Source organism: Ptiloglossa arizonensis, chromosome 2, assembly GCF_051014685.1.
Source record: "Ptiloglossa arizonensis isolate GNS036 chromosome 2, iyPtiAriz1_principal, whole genome shotgun sequence".
NCBI lineage: Eukaryota > Metazoa > Arthropoda > Insecta > Hymenoptera > Colletidae > Ptiloglossa > Ptiloglossa arizonensis.
In genome coordinates, this window is record NC_135049.1 from 15880057 (window position 1) to 15900058 (window position 20002).

Below are 20002 nucleotides of genomic sequence, written 5' to 3' on the forward strand. Positions count from 1 at the left end.
GATGGAATTACAAAGGGAAATAGACAATGATCATTTCAAGTGGCCGTGTAATCGTAGATAGGATGTTTTCCATAGAATTGTCGCTGCTTTCCTGGAAAATCGTGCCACAGGTGCAAATGCGTTTAATTAATTCACGTTGAATCGCTGCACTTCCACGAGCCACGCTCAACCGCCCCCTCGAGACACTCGTTATCGATTTTCATTTCACTTATTTCCATCGTCGATGTAGGCTGACGGCGTTAACGATCGTCGTCGTCGCGGTGCGATCGCCGCCATCGACATAATGACCCTTTTCTGACGTAATGATACACCTATGCATCGATCAATACCACGGACAAATTACATTCAATTGTACCGATAACAGCCAACTTCGAAAATGGACATTTCGTAGAATGCGTTTCCTGCCTTTTATTTTCTCCGATCATTCGAGATTCGAGTCAATCGAAAGACAATTTATCCGATCGAGCCTTCGCTAAAATCGTGATAATGTCTAGTCGTATCGAGGTCGTCTTCGAAATAGTACAGTTCAATTTGGAGTAAAGATTAAGCGAATGGTGAAGCAATCGGTGCAAGTACAGAGAAGTGTAGCACGAAGAATCGCAAGAGATTTAACTTTGGTTTTCGTTCTCACGAGATATTTTTTTTTCTACAGTAATATTAGGAACCTTCTCTCTATGAATTTGAGCAAACAACGTACTCGACACTGTCAGGTAATGAAACGATTTAACGCGAGTGTATTGTGTTTATATTTTGCTGTTCTTCTATTCACCTAGAATCATCGACGTAGAAGTAATAAATGAACGGTCGCGGGGACTTGATCCGAACAAAACATTTATCCACTTGGCAGTATACCTGTGGAGTCTTGCGTGCTCCAGAGTCTAACCTTTGAAAGTACTTCAGTAGTCGGGAATCCTTCTTACGGTGCGTTACTGTTCCGTGTAAATTCGTGAGTGTATTTTCCAAGCTGGTGCGTTACCGGTGTAGCCATCTTTGTAACCAAGTGTTGCTATTGGAGTACGAAAGCTCTTGGAGAAGTGTTATTGAAAGTGAGTAAATCGTTTTCTATTTTTACGGGACGAATCGCAAAAGATTTACGTTCAAGCGTTCTTAAAGTAGTCGTTCTGATGATAATTAAATATGTGCGTTACGAAATAAAATTACACGTGATTATCGATTTAAAAGAAGAAGTAACTTCGAATAAATTACGTAACCAAATTTATCTTAACTTCGAAAAATAATTTGGTTTTTTAGATAAAAAAATAGTAGCAATAATTGAAGTGCAGTAAAGAAACAGTGAAGTGAATTTTAAACGTATTGAGACAAAATTGAATTAAAAAATTACAAAATCGTATCGCACCATTTCGCAATTATACTTGTTCGACTATTGTTAACGTAATATTTACGCCAGATGAAACTGTACTCTTTCGGAGATGACCGCAATAATGTTATCGAAAAGATTATCATCGACTGAACATTATTACGATATTGCTTTCTTAAACCGTTCGAAGCACACGTCTCTGCAAGACCTTAAAATCATAAAACGACCACAATTCTCAGTGTTACAGTAATAAATATAAATAAGCATGGAAAATTTCAACGTAAAATAATTATCATTTCATTTTCTATGATCTCTTAAAAATTTGTGCATTTTTGACTTCCCAACAGAACAATTTAAATCCGATTATTAATCTTACTATTACAGATCACGGTTTTGAACGTGTATTAAAAATATTCGTACCCCGATCCGTGTAATTTTTAATACAAACGTACCTCTATATTACGAAACGAATCACGTGTACATTGAAGTACACGTGAAATTGAGGTCTCCACTCATAATGGAGTGTTCAAATGTTTCGAAAGGTGTTGACAAGCTCTCGACGTTGCCAAAGATACAAGTGTCCTAGCTAAAAATTGTACACGATATAAATTTTTATCCCGACGAACTTTTATCCACGTGAAACGTACGTTAGCCATAAAAATGCTCGAGGAATCCAACTCTGACATATTTCTTGGACACTTTATATTCCAGCTGCATAAATCCGATCGTTTACGGATTTATGTCGAAGCACTTTAGAGAGAGCTTCCTGTCCGCAGCCTGTGGTGGTTGGTGGATCTGCTGTCCAAGAAGAGGGTACAGGGCGCCCGTGAAGAGACACCCCAGCCTTAGCCAGACCAGGACCACCAGTGTCAGGTACGCGGCTGACCTAAACGCGCATGTATGCGCTCACATGTGTCCCTTCTCTCTCTCTATCTTTCTCTTTCTCTCTCTCTCTTTTTCTCTGTCTGTCATGCCTCTCTTCCTCAACATAACGAGAAACAGCAGGCGTAGCCGAAGAATCACTATTTTGAATTTCAGATTGTTATGGATAAATATTTATGATGCCCTGAGGCGGTAAACAGTGCACGAAGTCGAGTCGTGCAATCCTTAGTGTAATCTGTGTGCGTTCGTGCGTTTAATCGTGAAATTTCCAACTCGAAAGATGTTTTTCTGGTCGCCACGCTGACTCGCGTGGACGCGCAGCGTAAATGGTCTGTAATGTTTGTTTTTTTTTTTCCACGAATCGAACTTATCGTCACGCTGATTGCGCGGCATCGGAGACGGGCAAATTTCTTGTCCAAATAAAAATCTCGAGCAACGAACAAAAGGTAAACAGCTTTCGATCCGTTATTCGTTGGATGAAAATTACGATCTTTATTGGATAATGAAAGTTAGACAATTTCATGGGAAATATTCGATTCACGTGATAAGAATTGAGAATAAATTACCGCACGATCGTTTTCAATTAGTAATTTGGTGTTTTGTAATCAAATTTTGCCCGTTTCTGCACACGGCGATCGTTTTCTTTTCTCGATTTCTACCATCTAGGACGAGCATCGTTCGACGAATCGTGCACCGGTTATTTGAAATGTACGCGTTCTGTGTCGATCGTTTATCGGGGTTTCGAAGAGCTTCGAAAGAAGCCGGATAAGTCTGGCGTTCGTAAATTGTTTCACGATAACGTCCACGTGTGTGCAAACCGTAAAATGATTTTACACGCGCCGCTGGCTTTTACGAGTGTGTTTACGAATTGGGAGAATCAGGAACGGAGTCTTAAGCGAATCGGTTTTAAGTAAATTGATCGCGCGAACGGAACCTTGTCTTAAGAAACTTTCATTTGTTGCAGTCAGTTTCAGAACCATTGTACGGTAATGCTCGCTTTTAAGAGAAAAATATTACACCGGATTCGAGTAATATACCAAATACATCGACTGACGATTGGAATCGTTATTAGCCTCGGAGCGAGATAAAAATCATTACCTACCCCGCTTTCGAGCGTTTCGACGATCTCGACTTTTTCACTCGAAAGCGGGAACTACCGTACCGCTCTTTAATAGAGTACAACGTAATCCGTGACGTTTCATGCTCTGTGTTTCGAATATAATAAAATTTGGTTCCCTTCACGTCTCTGTGTTGATTTTTTTTTTATCATTTCATTCGTCACAGACGATAAGACACGTCACTTTTAAACAAAGTTTAACCCTCGCTCGATGGAAGATGGGGTCTGTCCTTTAACGAAAAATTGTTTTCAATCGTCGAGACAATACTTGTTCGAAAGGGTGCATTTTTTAAGGGGAGAATTTGTAAATCAATTTATTGTTCCATTTATACGAACATTTTGGGTAAGAACGAAGGTTCACGATCGAGTAGAATTTTGTAAAATAATCGAATTTAAATTCTCGCGAATCCAATCTTCGTTTCTTGAAATTTGTTCGAATTTTCGATTTTTACAAATGAGACTACTTAATATTTTTAGGCATCATTTATGGAAAGACCTTCAGCAAAGACATTTCGATGTTAGTATCTTAACATTAATATTAATATTAATAATCATTTGCTAAAGACGCATCTACATTTGTAATAATTTTGTTTATATATTGTGTCACATACACTATGACACTTCTCTATAATCTTTCCTTCATTTGTTCATATGAAAAAAATATTTTTTAAAGAAGAAAATAAGGTCATATTAAATTTGTATATTTATTCGAGGTAAGAAATTGTACACAATACTCAAAAAATTGGGCGTCGAACAATCGCTATTATCAAAATGGATGCAAGAAATAAATTGTTAAATACGTATAATATACGTAACGACATTTGGTGTGGTATTCTTTTCTTCAACTCGATATTGACTATTGTATTTCGATTTCAATCTTTCTATGAGAGGATATGGTACGCACATCAGTGGATCACATTTAGAATTATGGGAGATTCTATACGTTCAAGGACCATCTCAGGCGTGTGTGTATCTGCCCCATAGGAGCTTGAGGAGATGGCCTCTGAACGATTGCGATACGCTATAAATCTAAACGTAATCTCATCGGGTGTGTACCATAAATAATAGAACGAGTTTAACGTAGCTAATATACATATGTATATGTATATATATTACTCGTGTATATACAAAATGCAAGAAAACATGAAATATCGAGTACAATTGCCTTTTAGGTTTTGAACATACGAAATTCAACCTATTGAATTTAACGCAACAATTACTTTGCTAGACATTTCGAAAGAAAGCGTTAGGTCGAGTTTTTACAATGCATTTACATTATAAAATGTCTAAAAATTCCTTTCTGCCACAATAATTTTTTTGAACTTAGTTTTTGGCAAATGAGCATATCTTTCAAAGAAAATATTTTTTTGAGGATACTAAAACTTATGAACAGTGAATAATGATCGAAGATGGAAAAACAAATATATTTGTGAAACATAAGTGGACAATATTTATTGTATTGTATTGCAATCAATATTTATTGATTTCTATACATGTGTAATATTCTTTTGACTTTTTGAACTTCTTTTACAAACTGTTTGGAAAGATACATCGTATCGGGTACCCAATTTGTTGTTTTTTCCAACACATGTAACATCTGGCTTGATATCGACATATTTTTCATAGAATATCGTATAACTCGTATCTCTCAATGGTTAATAAAAGCTGCAGAAGAATGTGCCTTTTCCAATACACAAAGGATTTTCCTATCCTATCAAAGTTTAATATGGAAAAAGGTTAGAGTGATATGGTTCGATTGAAACAGTTAGTTAGAAAATATAGGAATAACATAACAATGTCAGTATGTCATCTGATTATTTACAATACATCGAAATGTCTTTTTTCAAGGATATAGTACATGGCATTTACAACATACTTGGATGCCCCAAAGGGTATAAACCAGTTTACTTTTTTTTTAAGAACCCAACGTAAAAGTGCATTATGGTTTATCGCTTAAAAAATATCGTTTCTCTTCTTTTTGAATTGTCATAAAATCGGTGGTCTTGAAATCACGATCCTAAACACGTTTGCAAAAATATTGAAAACATAGATGCATGTCTATATACACAGAAGTAGTGTGCAGTCAAAATTAGGCGTATAGAAATAACATCACGTAAACATTGTATTGCGATTTCCTTAAACAAAATTACATCTGATAGAAAGTGAACTGTTAATTTTAAAACTGTATTTATTTACCACTTTGACAGAATATCGAGAAATCTACTACTCCGATCAATTTGAAATTTGGTACGCACATTTAGCAAACATTTTATTACACTGAACGAAAGAGTGAAATTTATCGTGGAAAGAGAAATTTCAAAATATAACAATTTCACTAATTTTCGATATTTTCTTCGCGTTCGAGGTTCCAATGATACAACAACTTCTATAACCAAATAATTTCTTTTTATTGTGAAGCTATATACATGTACATAATAAATTCATACAGTCGCTCTAATCGTACGTAAACATGTCCGCGAAGTTTCGTATTTTTGTTTTCGCTCGCTTGCTCGAAAGAAATTTTTGCAAATTCCCTAATTTTTATTATCCCGAATCAGATTGTCCCCGCTAACGCAACACGTTCTCGTTGGTCGTTCATAATAATACGACAGACCCCGTCACGTGTAATCTATATGCAAAGCTGAACAGCAATCTGTTAAATGCGTGATTCAGGTGGGTACGAAACTCCTTCCGGGAGTCGAAGTATCGAAACACGACCGACATCCACCACGTAGTCTACCCGTGACACTTTCGCAGGGTGTCGACAGCCCGTGAGATACAGAAAGGCGAACAGCGTGTATCCACGAGCACCCGAAATCCCATATAAATACCATGAAACTCTGGCTAGGGAACGGAGCACGATTGCCTCTAGGTAAACGTAAAACAGTTCAGTCAACGACGTTCTCATGAATTCACGTTCACTCCGTTGTCGATTATCGAACAACGAGTTGACGATCGAGACTGAGGGATTCTAAGGGGGTTGAATGGCGTCGGCGGTTCTGTCAAGGGAATTCACGTAAACCGAGGATTCTGATCTTTTCTCGAAACTTTCTCGAGGAACTTGTTGAAAAATTTCAACCAATTTCTACTGTTATCCTCTTTCGATTCCTATCGATAGATTTGCTCTTTCGAGAATAAAATTCGTTGTCGCGTTCACTAGTAAGATTTTTGCAAATTTTCGTAGGAGATACGTTTTCTAAATAAATAAAAACTTACCCGATATTTCGAAGAAACATCAGAACTTTCGACTTGACGAACCCCATAGAAACTTCGAATTCAGATTATTGTATGTAGACTTACCTGCTTGACATGTTTTAGCAATGGTGAATTCACTGATATTCTCGTTGAATAAATTTCCATGTATTAGCACTTACACGCGTATACAGGGTATATTTAGTAATTGGGCTGAATTATGTTTCTATCGAAGACAGAGAAACATTATATACAGAGACAAATTTTGCATCGCTTAATAAACTGAATCATCGTATTGTACAATTCTTCCTAAGAGTGCATCGGTGCAGTTGCAAAGTGCAATTGGATTTGTTTTATAAATGGAACCCTATGATTTTTTGTACAACGAATTGGTCCCTCGTACTGAATAAAAGAGCATTAGGTTTGAGTGACAAAACAATTAATAATTTCCAAGATATTTAACTTTCTTTTAAATATCTTCAACGAATGCTCCAATGTTTCACCATTGCATTCTAAACTTTTCTCTTACATGATTTTTACATTCTTCGTTATATTATTCGGTTGTTCAGCACTCACATTTAAATACACTCTACTTTTTAATCGAATACTGTCAATTAATCGTACAAAATTCAAAATATCTCGCGAAATATTAATTTTTTCACTACCTCCTAGCACTCTTCCATCGGTGTAAAAAAAATCGTAGTCTACTTAAAAAGCAAGTGCATTTGCACTTTGCGGTACAGCTCGTTAAACGATGCAAAACTTTCCTCTACAATTTTCTTCTATCTTCGATTGCAACAGAATTATATACCGATCCAATTACTAGATACACCCTGTACAATCGCGAGTAAGCACGTTTCGAAATGCAATCCTAGCCGCCCGTTTCTCTCGCTTGTTCTATTTTATTTTATTTTTTTATTTGATTTTTTCCTTTAATATTACTTTCAAATTTTTGTTGCAACTTGTGTTTGTTTTCAGGTGTGCATCCCGGAGATTGGATACCATTTTTGTACCTCGTTTATTGTCGCAAAATCAACCGTTCCTCGTACCACGCGACCGGACGTAATCCAGTTCGGTTTGAAAACGATCTTCCTCCGAACTTTCGTCATCCTCGTTGCTCGTGTAATATATGTTCAATTGAAACGATCGTGGCTCGTAACCCCTCACGAACACGATAAATAATATTCAACAATCGCGTTGTTCCCTAGCGAGCGTCGCCGAGAAAAGAATTGGCCAGAAGTGGGACCAGAAATATCAGATACCTCTCCGCTGTTCCTCCTTGCTAATAACGGTGGGACAATTTTGATCGGCGATCGTGATAAAAACGCAATGTCCAGGGCTGGTTTCACGATGGATCGCCGCGGTTTCACCGAGTTCGTTCGGTCGACGCCGGTCACTCGATGCTGGCTTTACGTCCGTCGTCGTTCGAAAAAAAAAAAAAAAAAAAGAAATATATATCAAATCACGCGAACAAAGAACAACGAACAACCCTTCCGTTCTATATTCGTCCCTTTCCACACGCGTCTGCTTTCAGATGGACTTGATTCTTTCGTCGCGCCCGGCCCACGTCGAGGTAGCTCTTTCGCAGGTAAAGAAAAGAAAGAAAGAAAAGAGAAAAAGAGAAATAAAAATAATTGAGAACGGAAGGTGTGTCGCGAGCCGAGACGAAGAGAAGCTCGCTGGGAAGACTGTTTCCTGAAGCACGACGAAAAGGACGATTACTCGGGACATGCAGTTGATTATCTCCGGGACACTTCTACCAGTTGCGGTACCTTGGACGCGTGCTCCTTTAAACGTACCCGGGGTTCTAAAATTACGTCGTGGGATGACCGCCGTAACGACCACGAGTCCGCGGTGTTACTTCAAAACTCTCGCCTGTCGACTTTTACGAGCCACGACGGGCTAGGTAACGAAAAATCTCTGGACCGTTTACCGATACCTCGAAAACGTACGTTGTGTTTCATAAATACAGTACCTCCCACTTGGTGGACACGATTTGATCACGGATAGACGTAACGGTGACGTACATTGCCATTAATTAAAATTGAATACGGCACGTTTGTCGTATTCCCTCGAATCTCTCCCTGAGAAACGAATGAAATGAAATAAATATTACTTCGCCATGAATCGGCGAGGTTTCCCCGGTGAAAATTAATACAAACACGACCGTGTTCCGTGTGTTTTCAATTGTATATAAATGAAAGTTTCTTTAAAAGGGATTCACATGTAGCGATGGTTCTCAAAGTTGTTCTTCTCGCGCTGCACTTGGTGCTTCGACGAATTCTTCGGAAGTATAATAAATACTTTACAGTTTCGTTTATTGTGTAGTTAATCTGTTGGGTGGAAAGACATCATAGTTGTCTGAACAAGTATTATGGTCCATCGATCAGTTATTTATTTATTTTATTTCGTTATAGGTACTCCTACTTGTGAATATCCAAAGACAACCGAAGATAGATCGAAAATGTGTATATTTCGATTGTCTTTAAAATATCAATGAATAAACAGACCAAAATACGTAATAGACGAAAATACTTGTTTATTCGAGTCGTCAAACGATAATTATACGTTTATTCGATCGTTTTCGATATTTATAGGTGCATCCCTAGAAAATTCTAAATGTTTCGCGACGTTCTCGGACGTCACCGCGCACAATTTGAGAACCACTGACGTGTAATTAAAAACAGTCCGAACGAGGTCGTGTTTGGATTCATTTTCATCGGTAAAGCAACAAGAATTCGTTGGAGATATTCTCACAAAGGTATAATTAATGATGTAAAAACTTTTATTTCCATTAGAGGTTAGCGAAAATTTATCGATTAGATCGGATAGTCCAATATCTACGTTCATTGTTCTCATCGAACGTGACACGACCTCAACCCGGCATAAAAGAAAAAAGGTCGTTTTCTGGAGAAAAAACGCTATCTACTCCAGACACATGAAAACGAGCGGACCCGATTCGATTTCCTATAAGCGGGAGATACTGTAGTATAGAGACACTTCGGTTATTTTTATCACTAAATATTAGATGTGTGCGGGTACCCGACAACTTCGGACCAATTGGATTAATAAATTTCGCTGGTGTTACGCGATCCATCCAATAACTCGGTGAAAATAATTTAGAATTGATGATGATTGAACGTTCTCCGGCAAAAATGTAACGAACCTTGTGACAACGTTTGACGAACGAGGAAAAACCGATCCGGAATGTGCGATACAATCGAAATTGCTCAGGTAACAATACAGGTTGTTTAGCGGTTTTTTCACAAATAGATGTGAAATGTATATGTAAAGAGTTGTCCATTTAAAAGGCATCCGAATATCCCCGTTACCTACGAACGTGACGAAAAACACGATCGATTCTTTTTTCGAGCTTTCAAACCATCGATATTTCTTTAACGGATTGTATATTTTTGTTAAATATAGGATCGTCTGCGCAAAATCGTCCACTTGCTGTAACCAAGGTGAGAGATTTTTATAATACTGAAATACGCAGCAATACTTGCAAAAGTAGAAAAAATTCAAGGCATCGTCTTACCGGCATAAAACTCGTCTAAAAAGTATAGAATAAAACAGAGTCTGCGATTTTTGGCTATTTTCGTGTAAATGGGTTGCGCGTGAATTTTTATCTCCGGAATTATCGAATTTATCGTGTTCCCTTTTTATTCGTTTTCGTCGAGTACGATCGACCTTTCGGGAAAAAATTTTCTTTTACGTCGAACAATGGTTTTTGCAACACGAACCGTGTAGACAAATTCGTATTATGCAAATTTCGTGATCGAAGGTCTGGTGTATTAAAAATCTCGGGAAAAAATATCACCCGATTCTTTGAAGCCTCCTCCGTAAAATAAGTAATTTCTAGAGTAGTTATCGCATAATTATCATTTTGATGAGCTGTTAAAGGTAATTGGAACGTGCACCCCGCTGTTCTCGCTCTCGCGATATATTTTTTCCTACAGCAACATTAGAAATCCCGTATTAATTTGAACAAACGGTGTATATGAAACTTTCAGGTAATGAAACGATTTAACGTGAATATATTCTGTGAATATTTTACCGTTCTTCTATTCGCTTAGAATCATCAACGTACAGAAGAAGTAATAAACGAAGCGGTTAAGGAGACTCTAACCGAGCGAAACATTTGCCCACATTTGACGTGCATTCGTGATAATTGTCGAAATTACACTTTGAGAAAAATACGAAATGGATCGAAGCTCTCGTCATCTGAACCGAGGACTCGATAATCACTGATGGAGAATATTAGAGACACCTGAATCGAAAGCAATCCGACGTCGATCGATCGAGTAGAGTCGGTGAGTTTTAATACGTTATTGTTATTTGGTAAAGAGTCTTTCGGAAATTGAAGAAATATATCGCATAATATACTGGAAACACGTTTAGTGAATCCACAAAGTGCTTAAAGTAATACCATGAAAGATACTGATGAAGTAATCGCGTAATTAAAGGATGTGTTTCGCGTAGATTAAGATAATAGCCAGAGAATTCGTATTCTTGCGGTTGGTTCAATATCGCGGAGCATTTAGAGAATTTGCACGGAATTTGATACTATACGTATAAATACTACGGTTTCTTGACGTAGTAATTGAGCACGTGGGTCAGTTATCGTAAAATGAAATACGTCGTAACCTTTAGTAGCTCGTCAAGTTGTTAATTATAAAATAGCCAGGCGAGAAGTTAGATATTTTATAAAGGGGAAGCTTCGAGGAAACAGGTCGTATTTTTCTTCTAAATTTTTCGATACGGATGTTGGATTCGAAATTTTCGAAATGAAAATTTGTTTATTATTCGACACAAGGAAGAATGTATTGCGAATGGTCGATTCTTTCGGATAGAAACGAAAGAAAGAGAAATGCAATACGGTTGATAGTTTCGGGGGTAAAAATTCATTCGTTCAGCCCATTCTAGCGAAAGTAGGTTAAAATTGTAAACCTCAATGTCTTGTATTATATTTTTTCAACAAATTCAAAACCATCGTATGAAACGTAGCGTATTACAGTTTCATAAAAAACCCTGGCTATGTCGATCCTCCTCGTCATTCTACAGGTATGTTGTATATAAAAGTATTAAAGGGAGGTTTTTGAGTACCGCACACTTGATATTTCAATCGTTTTTATAAGTTATACTGCATTCGAAGATATAGTCGAACTGTTCATCGCCCCATAACAAGCATTTTCTAAACCGTGCATTTATATTTTGCATTTGAAACATTTCGCGACATATGCATTTCTTCGAACAGAAATATGAGTCCATTAAAATAAACATCGATGACTGGAAACATGGAGAGAAATGAACATTTTTTGGAGAAATATTTCTTAAACCGTATTTACTCTTCTGAACGATTTCTCGAATCTTCGTCCGCAATAATTTTATAAATCCATAAAGAACAGAGATATTTAAAAATTCCCGTTTAAATTGTCACATAGGATACACTCGGGTACCCGTTTCTATTTTCCATTTCTCTTATAGTACTTCGATTCTCACGGAGTATTGAAAACGTAGCACAAAATCGTGGAGCTTGCACCGTAAACTCCGAAAAATTATTGTTCCTCATGGCGATCAAAGCGAAATCGACCAAAGGCCACGTGTCGGTCGCTCGTTACGGTAATTATGCTCTCCGTTGTTACTCGATCTAATTAAAACACTGTAACGTAGCGTGTCCGGTTATTTATTTGTACACGCGAGCGTCTAGAAATTAATTCGTAAAGAATCTCGATGCATCGAACCGTCGTGCTTGAAATTATCATCGATCGCGCGTAGAATAGAGAAATTCTCGTTCTACGAAAAACCGATAAGGTAGATACGGAGAGAAACGAAACAGTTAGAAACGTTTTTTTCATCATATCATTCGGAGCGATAATTGTGCTTCAACGGCGCTAAAATCGTCTCGTTAGATCGATAATTGTGTGTATTTCGAATTAAGTGTAAAATAGTTGTCCAACGAGAATCTTCGTTGATTATCAAAATAAAATGGGGAAACGAATCGCTAATCGATTTACGGACGAAAATATACGTAACACGTTTATGTACCACGTTAATCGCGCATGACTTGATCGCGTTGTTCGATTAAATTAGACCACCCCTGAAAATTGTACCGATAGCTTTCATCGTGAGCGGATTAGGACTGGGACTGCTCGTCGAATTTGTACCTGTTGGAGTATTCGAACACTTTGACGATTCAAATATTCGGAGAACATAATTCGAATACTTCTCGATTGTATTACGCACTGATCGAGTATCTGGACGTGTTCGTGGTATTCGAATAGCGTAACGTGAACTATGAATCAAGTTCTTTGAAATTCAAACGATGTAATATGCTTGTATTTAAAGTAACAGAATTTTAGAAATCGTAACAAGCATCGAATTAAACGTTCTTGGTTCTTGTTTTGAAACCATATTTAGAAACAAGGATTATCGACAAAAACGTGCGATGCAATCTTAAACGTAGAATAGAAATGTTCGTATACACTTTGTTCATCGAAAGCTTTTCCAAGCTCAATTAAAGTACAAAAGGGAAATTTGAATGTTAGTCGTAGTTGTAATTACATTCCAGAATTATTTAATCGGATTTATTCTTTCGAGATTCAATTGCTTATATTTTTTTCTTTTAATTTCATAATTTGTACATTAATACAACGTATGTCATCGTGTGCTGTACAGTACACATTTACATTTATATTAGCGTCAAAACAGAGTATTTGGCCACATGTTGGTTCAATGTTTTTCTACAATTAAGTCTAACGGGCTAGGTTGAATTTACCGCGTGCTCTGTAACAAACCATGTATTGCTGTCCACCACTGAAAGGTCACTTAAAACGTTCATGTTCGTTCTGTTTTATCAAGATAAATTGCAAGGTTTGCACAATGGAGCGAATACCACATATGTATGTACATTCTGTGCATTCCGTGTAAATATGTATATATTTTAAAACATACAAATACGAAATTTTGTCAATTAGAGCCATTATATATACATACATATCGTATAAAGTTTTTTATCGCTTTAAAATTATTTTTCTCGTCACGATCCTTGTATTATCTTTTTAATTTATATTTTACGTTTAACGTTACGTCACACGTTTGTGTCAATAATTTCGGATAATTCCGAAAACGGTTTCAAAATAGAAAATAAGGTTTTAAACTTTATTTTCATTTCAGATATTGTAGAAAATTTTGGTAAAGAAAAATTCACGCGTTTACATGTTTCGGCTGCAAGTAGCTTCAAACAATTGCGCGATGTCGTGGGCTGCTATACACTAATTAATGTAAGGCATCTTATAAAAAACAAGCCACTGCATTTGTATGCATTCGTGTGCAACTGTGTTTGTATGTCTTCTAAAAATCATCGATACTTATATTTTTCGAGCCAACTCATACATACGTAATCGGTATCCGTGTTATTAAAATAATCCAAATATATGAATATTTTCTACTTTGAATAATAATATTTAAATATTTGAAGTTTATTCGTGCCACTCGAATAATTAAAATATTCGAATAGTCCTAGTCAGCGACGGGACTGAAACCTATTTAGATATCATCGATACATCGAAATTCTCTTGTTTGAAAGTTATCGAGACACGCGACTGTCGTATCGATTTCTACCAATTACATCGAGTTCGATGCCTGTTTACAATTCCCATCGAAAATTAAACAAGCTGACACCAAACTGGTCGATACTAAGGATTTTCGTTGTTATTCCTCGGTTGTCTCCTCGGTTCCTTCTATGATAAAAATTTACTCGTTACAGATAGAGACTACGGATAACGAATATTAATTACCTAAACGAATTAAAATTATCTCGTTCGAAATTATTGTAATAAAGTCCAACTGTGATATCAAATCAGCTACATCGTTACTTGGTTGAGGTCTCGATGACACTTGACCTTTGAATTATATCGATACGACAAGAAATGTCAACAAAGTACAGTGTTCGACTGACAAAAAGTCCCACGTGAGAAATGTGGCTCTGGGTTAGATACATATTTTCTGTTTCAGGTATATTATTGTTCAAAATGGTTGTACGTACCAATTAGGTAAAGAAATATAGATACGAGACCAAACGAGGTTGTGAAAAGCGAGTTGTTATGCCTCGCGAGACTTCTTGCGAGCCGTGCACAGTATATCCTCTTAAAGGATACTACGTATCGGTATTAATGAGTACCTACTCCATTTAAATGAGCTCCGTTTATACAAACTCCACTTATACGAACTCCACTTAGTTGAAATTTTCACGGATGTTCGATTTAACAAACTTCCATCGAACTCGTATTATCTGAACTCTCGCCGACAATTAGCGTTGCACCGGTTATACGAACATCTGTTACGATTGAAAATGAAAACGAAATGTATTTATGTTTCGTCGTCGTGGTTATCGAAATCTAATTGCAGATATATCCAAATAGCAAACTTTCAATCGAGGAACTTTTTGGATAAAGGCCTTACAAACGTAACAACAGAGTGAATCGAGTAAATTGCGTTTGAAATTTTTGTTTCAATTTCTTGGTATTCTTATTCGAATGAAAAGTCACAAGTAACGAAGTTTTGTAAACTACTGTTACGCAAACCTACTCGGTTATAATTATTTATCCCGTAAATGGAGTTCTACTCGGATTGGTCCCGTCGCTAGTCCCAGTCCTAGCGCGAATGTCGCTTTTGCAGTGACGTGAGCAGAGTTCTCCGGGCCCCGGTTAAAATTTTTACAGGGCCCCGAGTCGTAAGTGTATTTTTTGAATTTATTCGCGCTTCTACGTGTTAGACGAGACAATTAGGATGCGTTCGATCGAACGTCGTCGTAATGTCGAAAATTGTTCACGTGCAACGTGTTCTTGAGACGACACGCGGAGGAGACTCGATCGAATCGTAGTGAACAACTTTTGTAAAATATTCATCTAGACGTGGTGGCTCAATTACTTGTCTAATTAAGGTAACGAACGACGAGCAAGCTTAATTACGCGCTGGTCGACGGATTTCCGTTCGCGTTAATTATGGATTCGAGGAATTTCTGTGTATAATTTTTTACGCGACTGCTGCGAAGAATGTGCGTGCTATGTGTGTTTGTTCGTGGGCGTCTGTGTGTGTACGCATGTACGTGGTATTGTTACGAATACACCGGTACGTGGGAACTGTGTGCTTGCACAGGTATAAATTTGCAATAGCGTGGTGTATCGAGTACGTGAAGTTGGCGACAGTGTCGTAGACACCTAGCGCAAATTTTACGGTACGGACGACGCGATGATATTTTGCATATTTCTGTACGATTCTACGCACCGTTTGTTTGTATTTATTTTTACACCGACAGTCTGTGCAACAACAGAATGTATCGATTTCTCTTTTTACGCCGACGTTTGCATGTAAATATTCGAATAAACTGCGAAGAACTTGATTATTATTTGTAAACGTGTTTCGTGTTCCAGGTGGCGGGAAACATAAATATTTATTACCCCTTGGTAATATTTAAAGCGAATGTAAGAACCTTCGGGGCGAACTTAGCATTCGTTTGGGGTTTCGAATTGAACTGAATTTTTTAGCAACTTCTGTTTCGAGCATCGAATTTATACAGAGTATTTCGTTTAGATTGAAAATTTACATTATTTCCATTACTGCGAAAGCTAGGAAAAAGTGATAAAGACGGGATTGAATGGTCCCAAGATCTTGCATCCAATAGTGGTAAGAAAAGGTTCTTTCGAATGAAAATGTGAACTGAAAAATTGAATTGAAATCGAAGGAACGTAAATATAATACGAAGCAGTTGTCTTATTTTATTCAATGTTCGAAGTGCTGGTCGTTCACATCGATATACTTCTGAATGATATTTTTTTGTGGTATTTCAGCGGTGTATTAATAACGCATATCTCTCGTACTACGTAGCAGTCGCAAAACCCGCAACGGAGAAATAATTTATTTATCAAATTCTACAAGGTTTCCAATTCGATGCTACGATTTGATCGTTCCGAGAGCATTATTTTCGTTGGATTGCTCGGTCAGTGGTTCGAAAATTGAATAAAATAAAATTCACTGCTCCGTGCGCGCAAAAAATATCAACGACCTTAAAAAAAAACCTTTAATACGACCTTCGGAGAACTTTCGTTCATTTAAATTTCTCTTCATTTTTTCCCTACCGTTTGTGCCGGTGGGAATAATTTTGATGTGCAATTTAAGTGGAAACCCCAGTATAGAAAAAAAAAAAAGAAAGAACGACGAACGTACGAAAGTCAAATGACGTTTTCCTTGCTCTTCGTTTCGCGGATGAATAAACAATGGGAGCAAGTATCGCGTGAAAAACTGTGATTGAACTTTTTCGATGAATTCTCGGGTTAATTCCACTGGTGTAGAGCCGCTGAGGGGGGACTGTAAATTATTCCGCGAGTTTCATTAAATCCATCGAGATAGAATGGAAATCTGAATCAGGAACAACTTTTTATTTCAACGACCATATCACCACAAGGTCCTGCACAAGTGTCGAGGTTCCCAACGTTAATTCCACCACCGCCACGTGGCAGTAGTTCAATCTCTCGGCGTCGTCCCTTTTCGGTGGTTCCTTTTTCTTTCTCCTTTTGGTCGAAGCCATTTCCGTGGCTTTTCCATTCTCGAGAATTTCCACTGGTCGTTGAAAACGTATACCGAATTCCACCTGTAACCGAAAAGAACAATCTTTTCACGCGAAAAGCAGAGATCTTTATTTAATCTGTTCGAAAATACAGCCGTAAGGTGCGACTAGAGAAAGGAGAGAGAAAAAGAAACACGAGTGAGAAGATAAAAGGGAAAGACGAAAAATATTTTAAGGGACAGAGTTTCAAAGTGGTCGAACAGTTTATGGGATATCGAGCAGTGGCTGTATCTCCTGGTGCAGAGTTAATTTTACTAGGTATTTTAAGTGGTTCCAAATGCACCCAACCACCGAGGGTGGTTTGCAACGTAACACCATCATTGCAGCCAGCTTGATCAAGGTAGGAGAGAGAACACACTGGTATCAATGTGCAGAGAAAGTTCTCGATTTACGCGGTTAATTCGTTCAGGAATTGTCCGTCTAGGTTGTATAAATATGATGTATCGCAGGGAAAAGGAAAAATCAGTCCTGGGTGAAACAAATGTGACGAGTGATTTTTTTTAAAAAGATTTTATTCTAAGAAAGTATCGAATTTTACGAAGAATTGAGACATACAGGGTAAATCAAATTTAACGAATACTTCGGGTTGTGTTAAGCCAACGTTTGTAATAACATATTATCGAAAGTATCATTTGTTTTAAATTGCAACAAAATTTTCAATGGAAACTTGATCGTTATTAATAGAAATTTCTGTAACCTGTGTCGATTTTAATCGAAAACACCAGGAGAGAATAAATGATGAATTTCAGGATGTAATGGTTGATACACTTTTAATTAAATTCTTCAATTAACATTCTCTAATGTACCGAATGAATTTGCTTCTCCGCCTCTTGAACACTTTGTTCTTTCATTAATTTCATTTCTCGGTTCGCAATATCGTTCGCAACTTCGATGTAATTTACAATTTTGCGGATAATTTTGTAACTGTCGTACGTTTACGGGTCGTTGCGTATGAAATCTATACTAATGTTAAATCGTTGGAAAAATTTACTTTTATTCGCAACAATGAATTCCACTTGCTTCGTGAAATTCATAACGATAAGAGAAAAGTGATTTCCCTATCGAAAAAATTCCCCGTGAAAATATACCGTAACATTTCATATGATACACCCAGTACACATCAGTATTCAACCCTAAGCTGGATAAAATATCGATAAAATATCGCGACAATTTTCCAAAAGATCACAATCGATTCATCTCCAAATTAAACATTAAATTATAAATCCATCGTTAAACATTTCGATCATTCTCGATTCTAAACTAACGTGTACTCCCTTCTCCTCCAGTCTGTCTCTTTCAAGATGGCAAAGAAACCCCATCACTTTCCAACGAGAGCAAACGTCGCGTTTATCATTTGTGAATTTTAAGAACGATCCGCGAGACATCCTAGAATCGAAATACCCCGTGGAACGTACTCTCTCTCGAGACAAGAATTTCATTTTCCCCGTGAAGAGAACGCGTGTTGATATTTTTACAAGCGCGTAAGATTTTTCTCGGTACTGAACCGAGGTTGCCTACCCTTTTCCTCTCGGGCGCCAACAGCTGCATACTCTCGTCGAGGTTCGTGAATGAAAAACAAGGATTCGAGGATCGTTCCAATTCTCCGCCGAATATCGCCAGTTCCTCGTGTCGCCGAAGAACATCGCTGAATTCCGGCATCCTCGGTGTTTTTCTTCCATTTTCCCCGTTTTTTCTCCCCTTGCTCGGCTTCAAGGGGTATGCCTCCGCCGCGCGCGGAATATTCCCCTGGAACGCGCCGATTACTCGAAGCCGGAAAATCAACGGACACATTCCGGTGTTTTGTATCTGGAAAATGTTCTCTCGGGTAGACAGAGGCACGAGAAAAGTGGATGTGCAACAATGTTCGGCGGAATCGAAAGGCAATCGATGTAAACGTAAAAACGTTTTTCCTCTGTATCGAAAATGTTTTTGTACATTTCTACGCTCGCATCGTTTACCACTCGAACGTTACGGACTATCGGGATTTACTTTTGCAGGGAACTCGGTGAGAAAATAAAACGATAAAAGACTTTCGTCCTTTCCTACCGATCTGTGGGTTCTCTTAAGGGGTAACCTTCTGGTTTAACGCGTTAAACGTCACGGTGCTCTCCGGGGATTGAAAGTTACAACAATTTCTATACGAGACACGAAATCTAATACTTGTACATTTTTAAATAGCATTAGTCTGGTTAGTAATGCGTATGAAATAACGAGTTCGTCGACGAATTATCGAATATTTCAACTTTTTACACTACGGTTCGAAGTAATATTGGAAAGAGCCTTAAGTATAGAAAATTGGTGTGGTGTTTTACCTGTGAAATAAATCGATATTTCTTTGTTTATATTTTATTAAAATTCAACATCTTGAAAGGTTTATCGTTTCTAAACAAATATTTAAAAAAGAGTGTGTTCAACAATAGCGACGTTTATTGGATTTCTGAAAATTTTAATTTAATTCAAATTAAAATATATAAACCAAGAACTATTATATCGTAGTGTGTAATACTTGAGAGATACAACATTTTGAGTTAAAGTAGGTACTTATTATACCAATTCTGCTCTTGTGGTAGCCTTAGAAAGCAAAATAAATTATTCAAACACTTATAACCTCTACCGTCACGTTTAGCATGTAATTTACATATCCTTTTTCACTGAAAAATATAGTTTATTTTTCTGGCTCTTATATCATTTATCACTTTAACTCCTTTATTATTTAACATCGCGTCGTTTAATAATGTAAGGGTTCCCGGACGATACACGAGGATTCAGCTGGAATTTAATCGCAAATACAGACTTGGTATTAAACGATTTACTCGAGCCTCGGGAGAATTATAACAACATAGTTGTCGGTTTATTCAGAGCGCGA

The 20002-nt window shown here is 37.4% G+C and overlaps 1 protein-coding gene across 5 annotated transcripts in view; it reads left to right on the forward strand.

The window, feature by feature from the left end:
- LOC143143304 (QRFP-like peptide receptor) overlaps nucleotides 1-15912 on the forward strand; it is a 112315-nt gene extending 96403 nt beyond the window's left edge. Inside the window, exons 9-11 of one of the 5 annotated variants that reach the window (XM_076304408.1) lie at nucleotides 2030-2191; nucleotides 5991-6189; nucleotides 7488-15912. In XM_076304408.1, the coding sequence (XP_076160523.1) occupies nucleotides 2030-2191; nucleotides 5991-6063 (235 nt within the window). In that variant the 3' untranslated portion in view covers nucleotides 6064-6189; nucleotides 7488-15912. Of the gene's footprint in view, nucleotides 1-2029; nucleotides 2192-2356; nucleotides 3436-5990; nucleotides 6190-7487 lie in introns of those variants that run through there. The other 4 variants (XM_076304407.1, XM_076304406.1, XM_076304410.1 and 1 more) reach the window with 4 other exon arrangements.
- Nucleotides 15913-20002: the final 4090 nt, after the last annotated feature.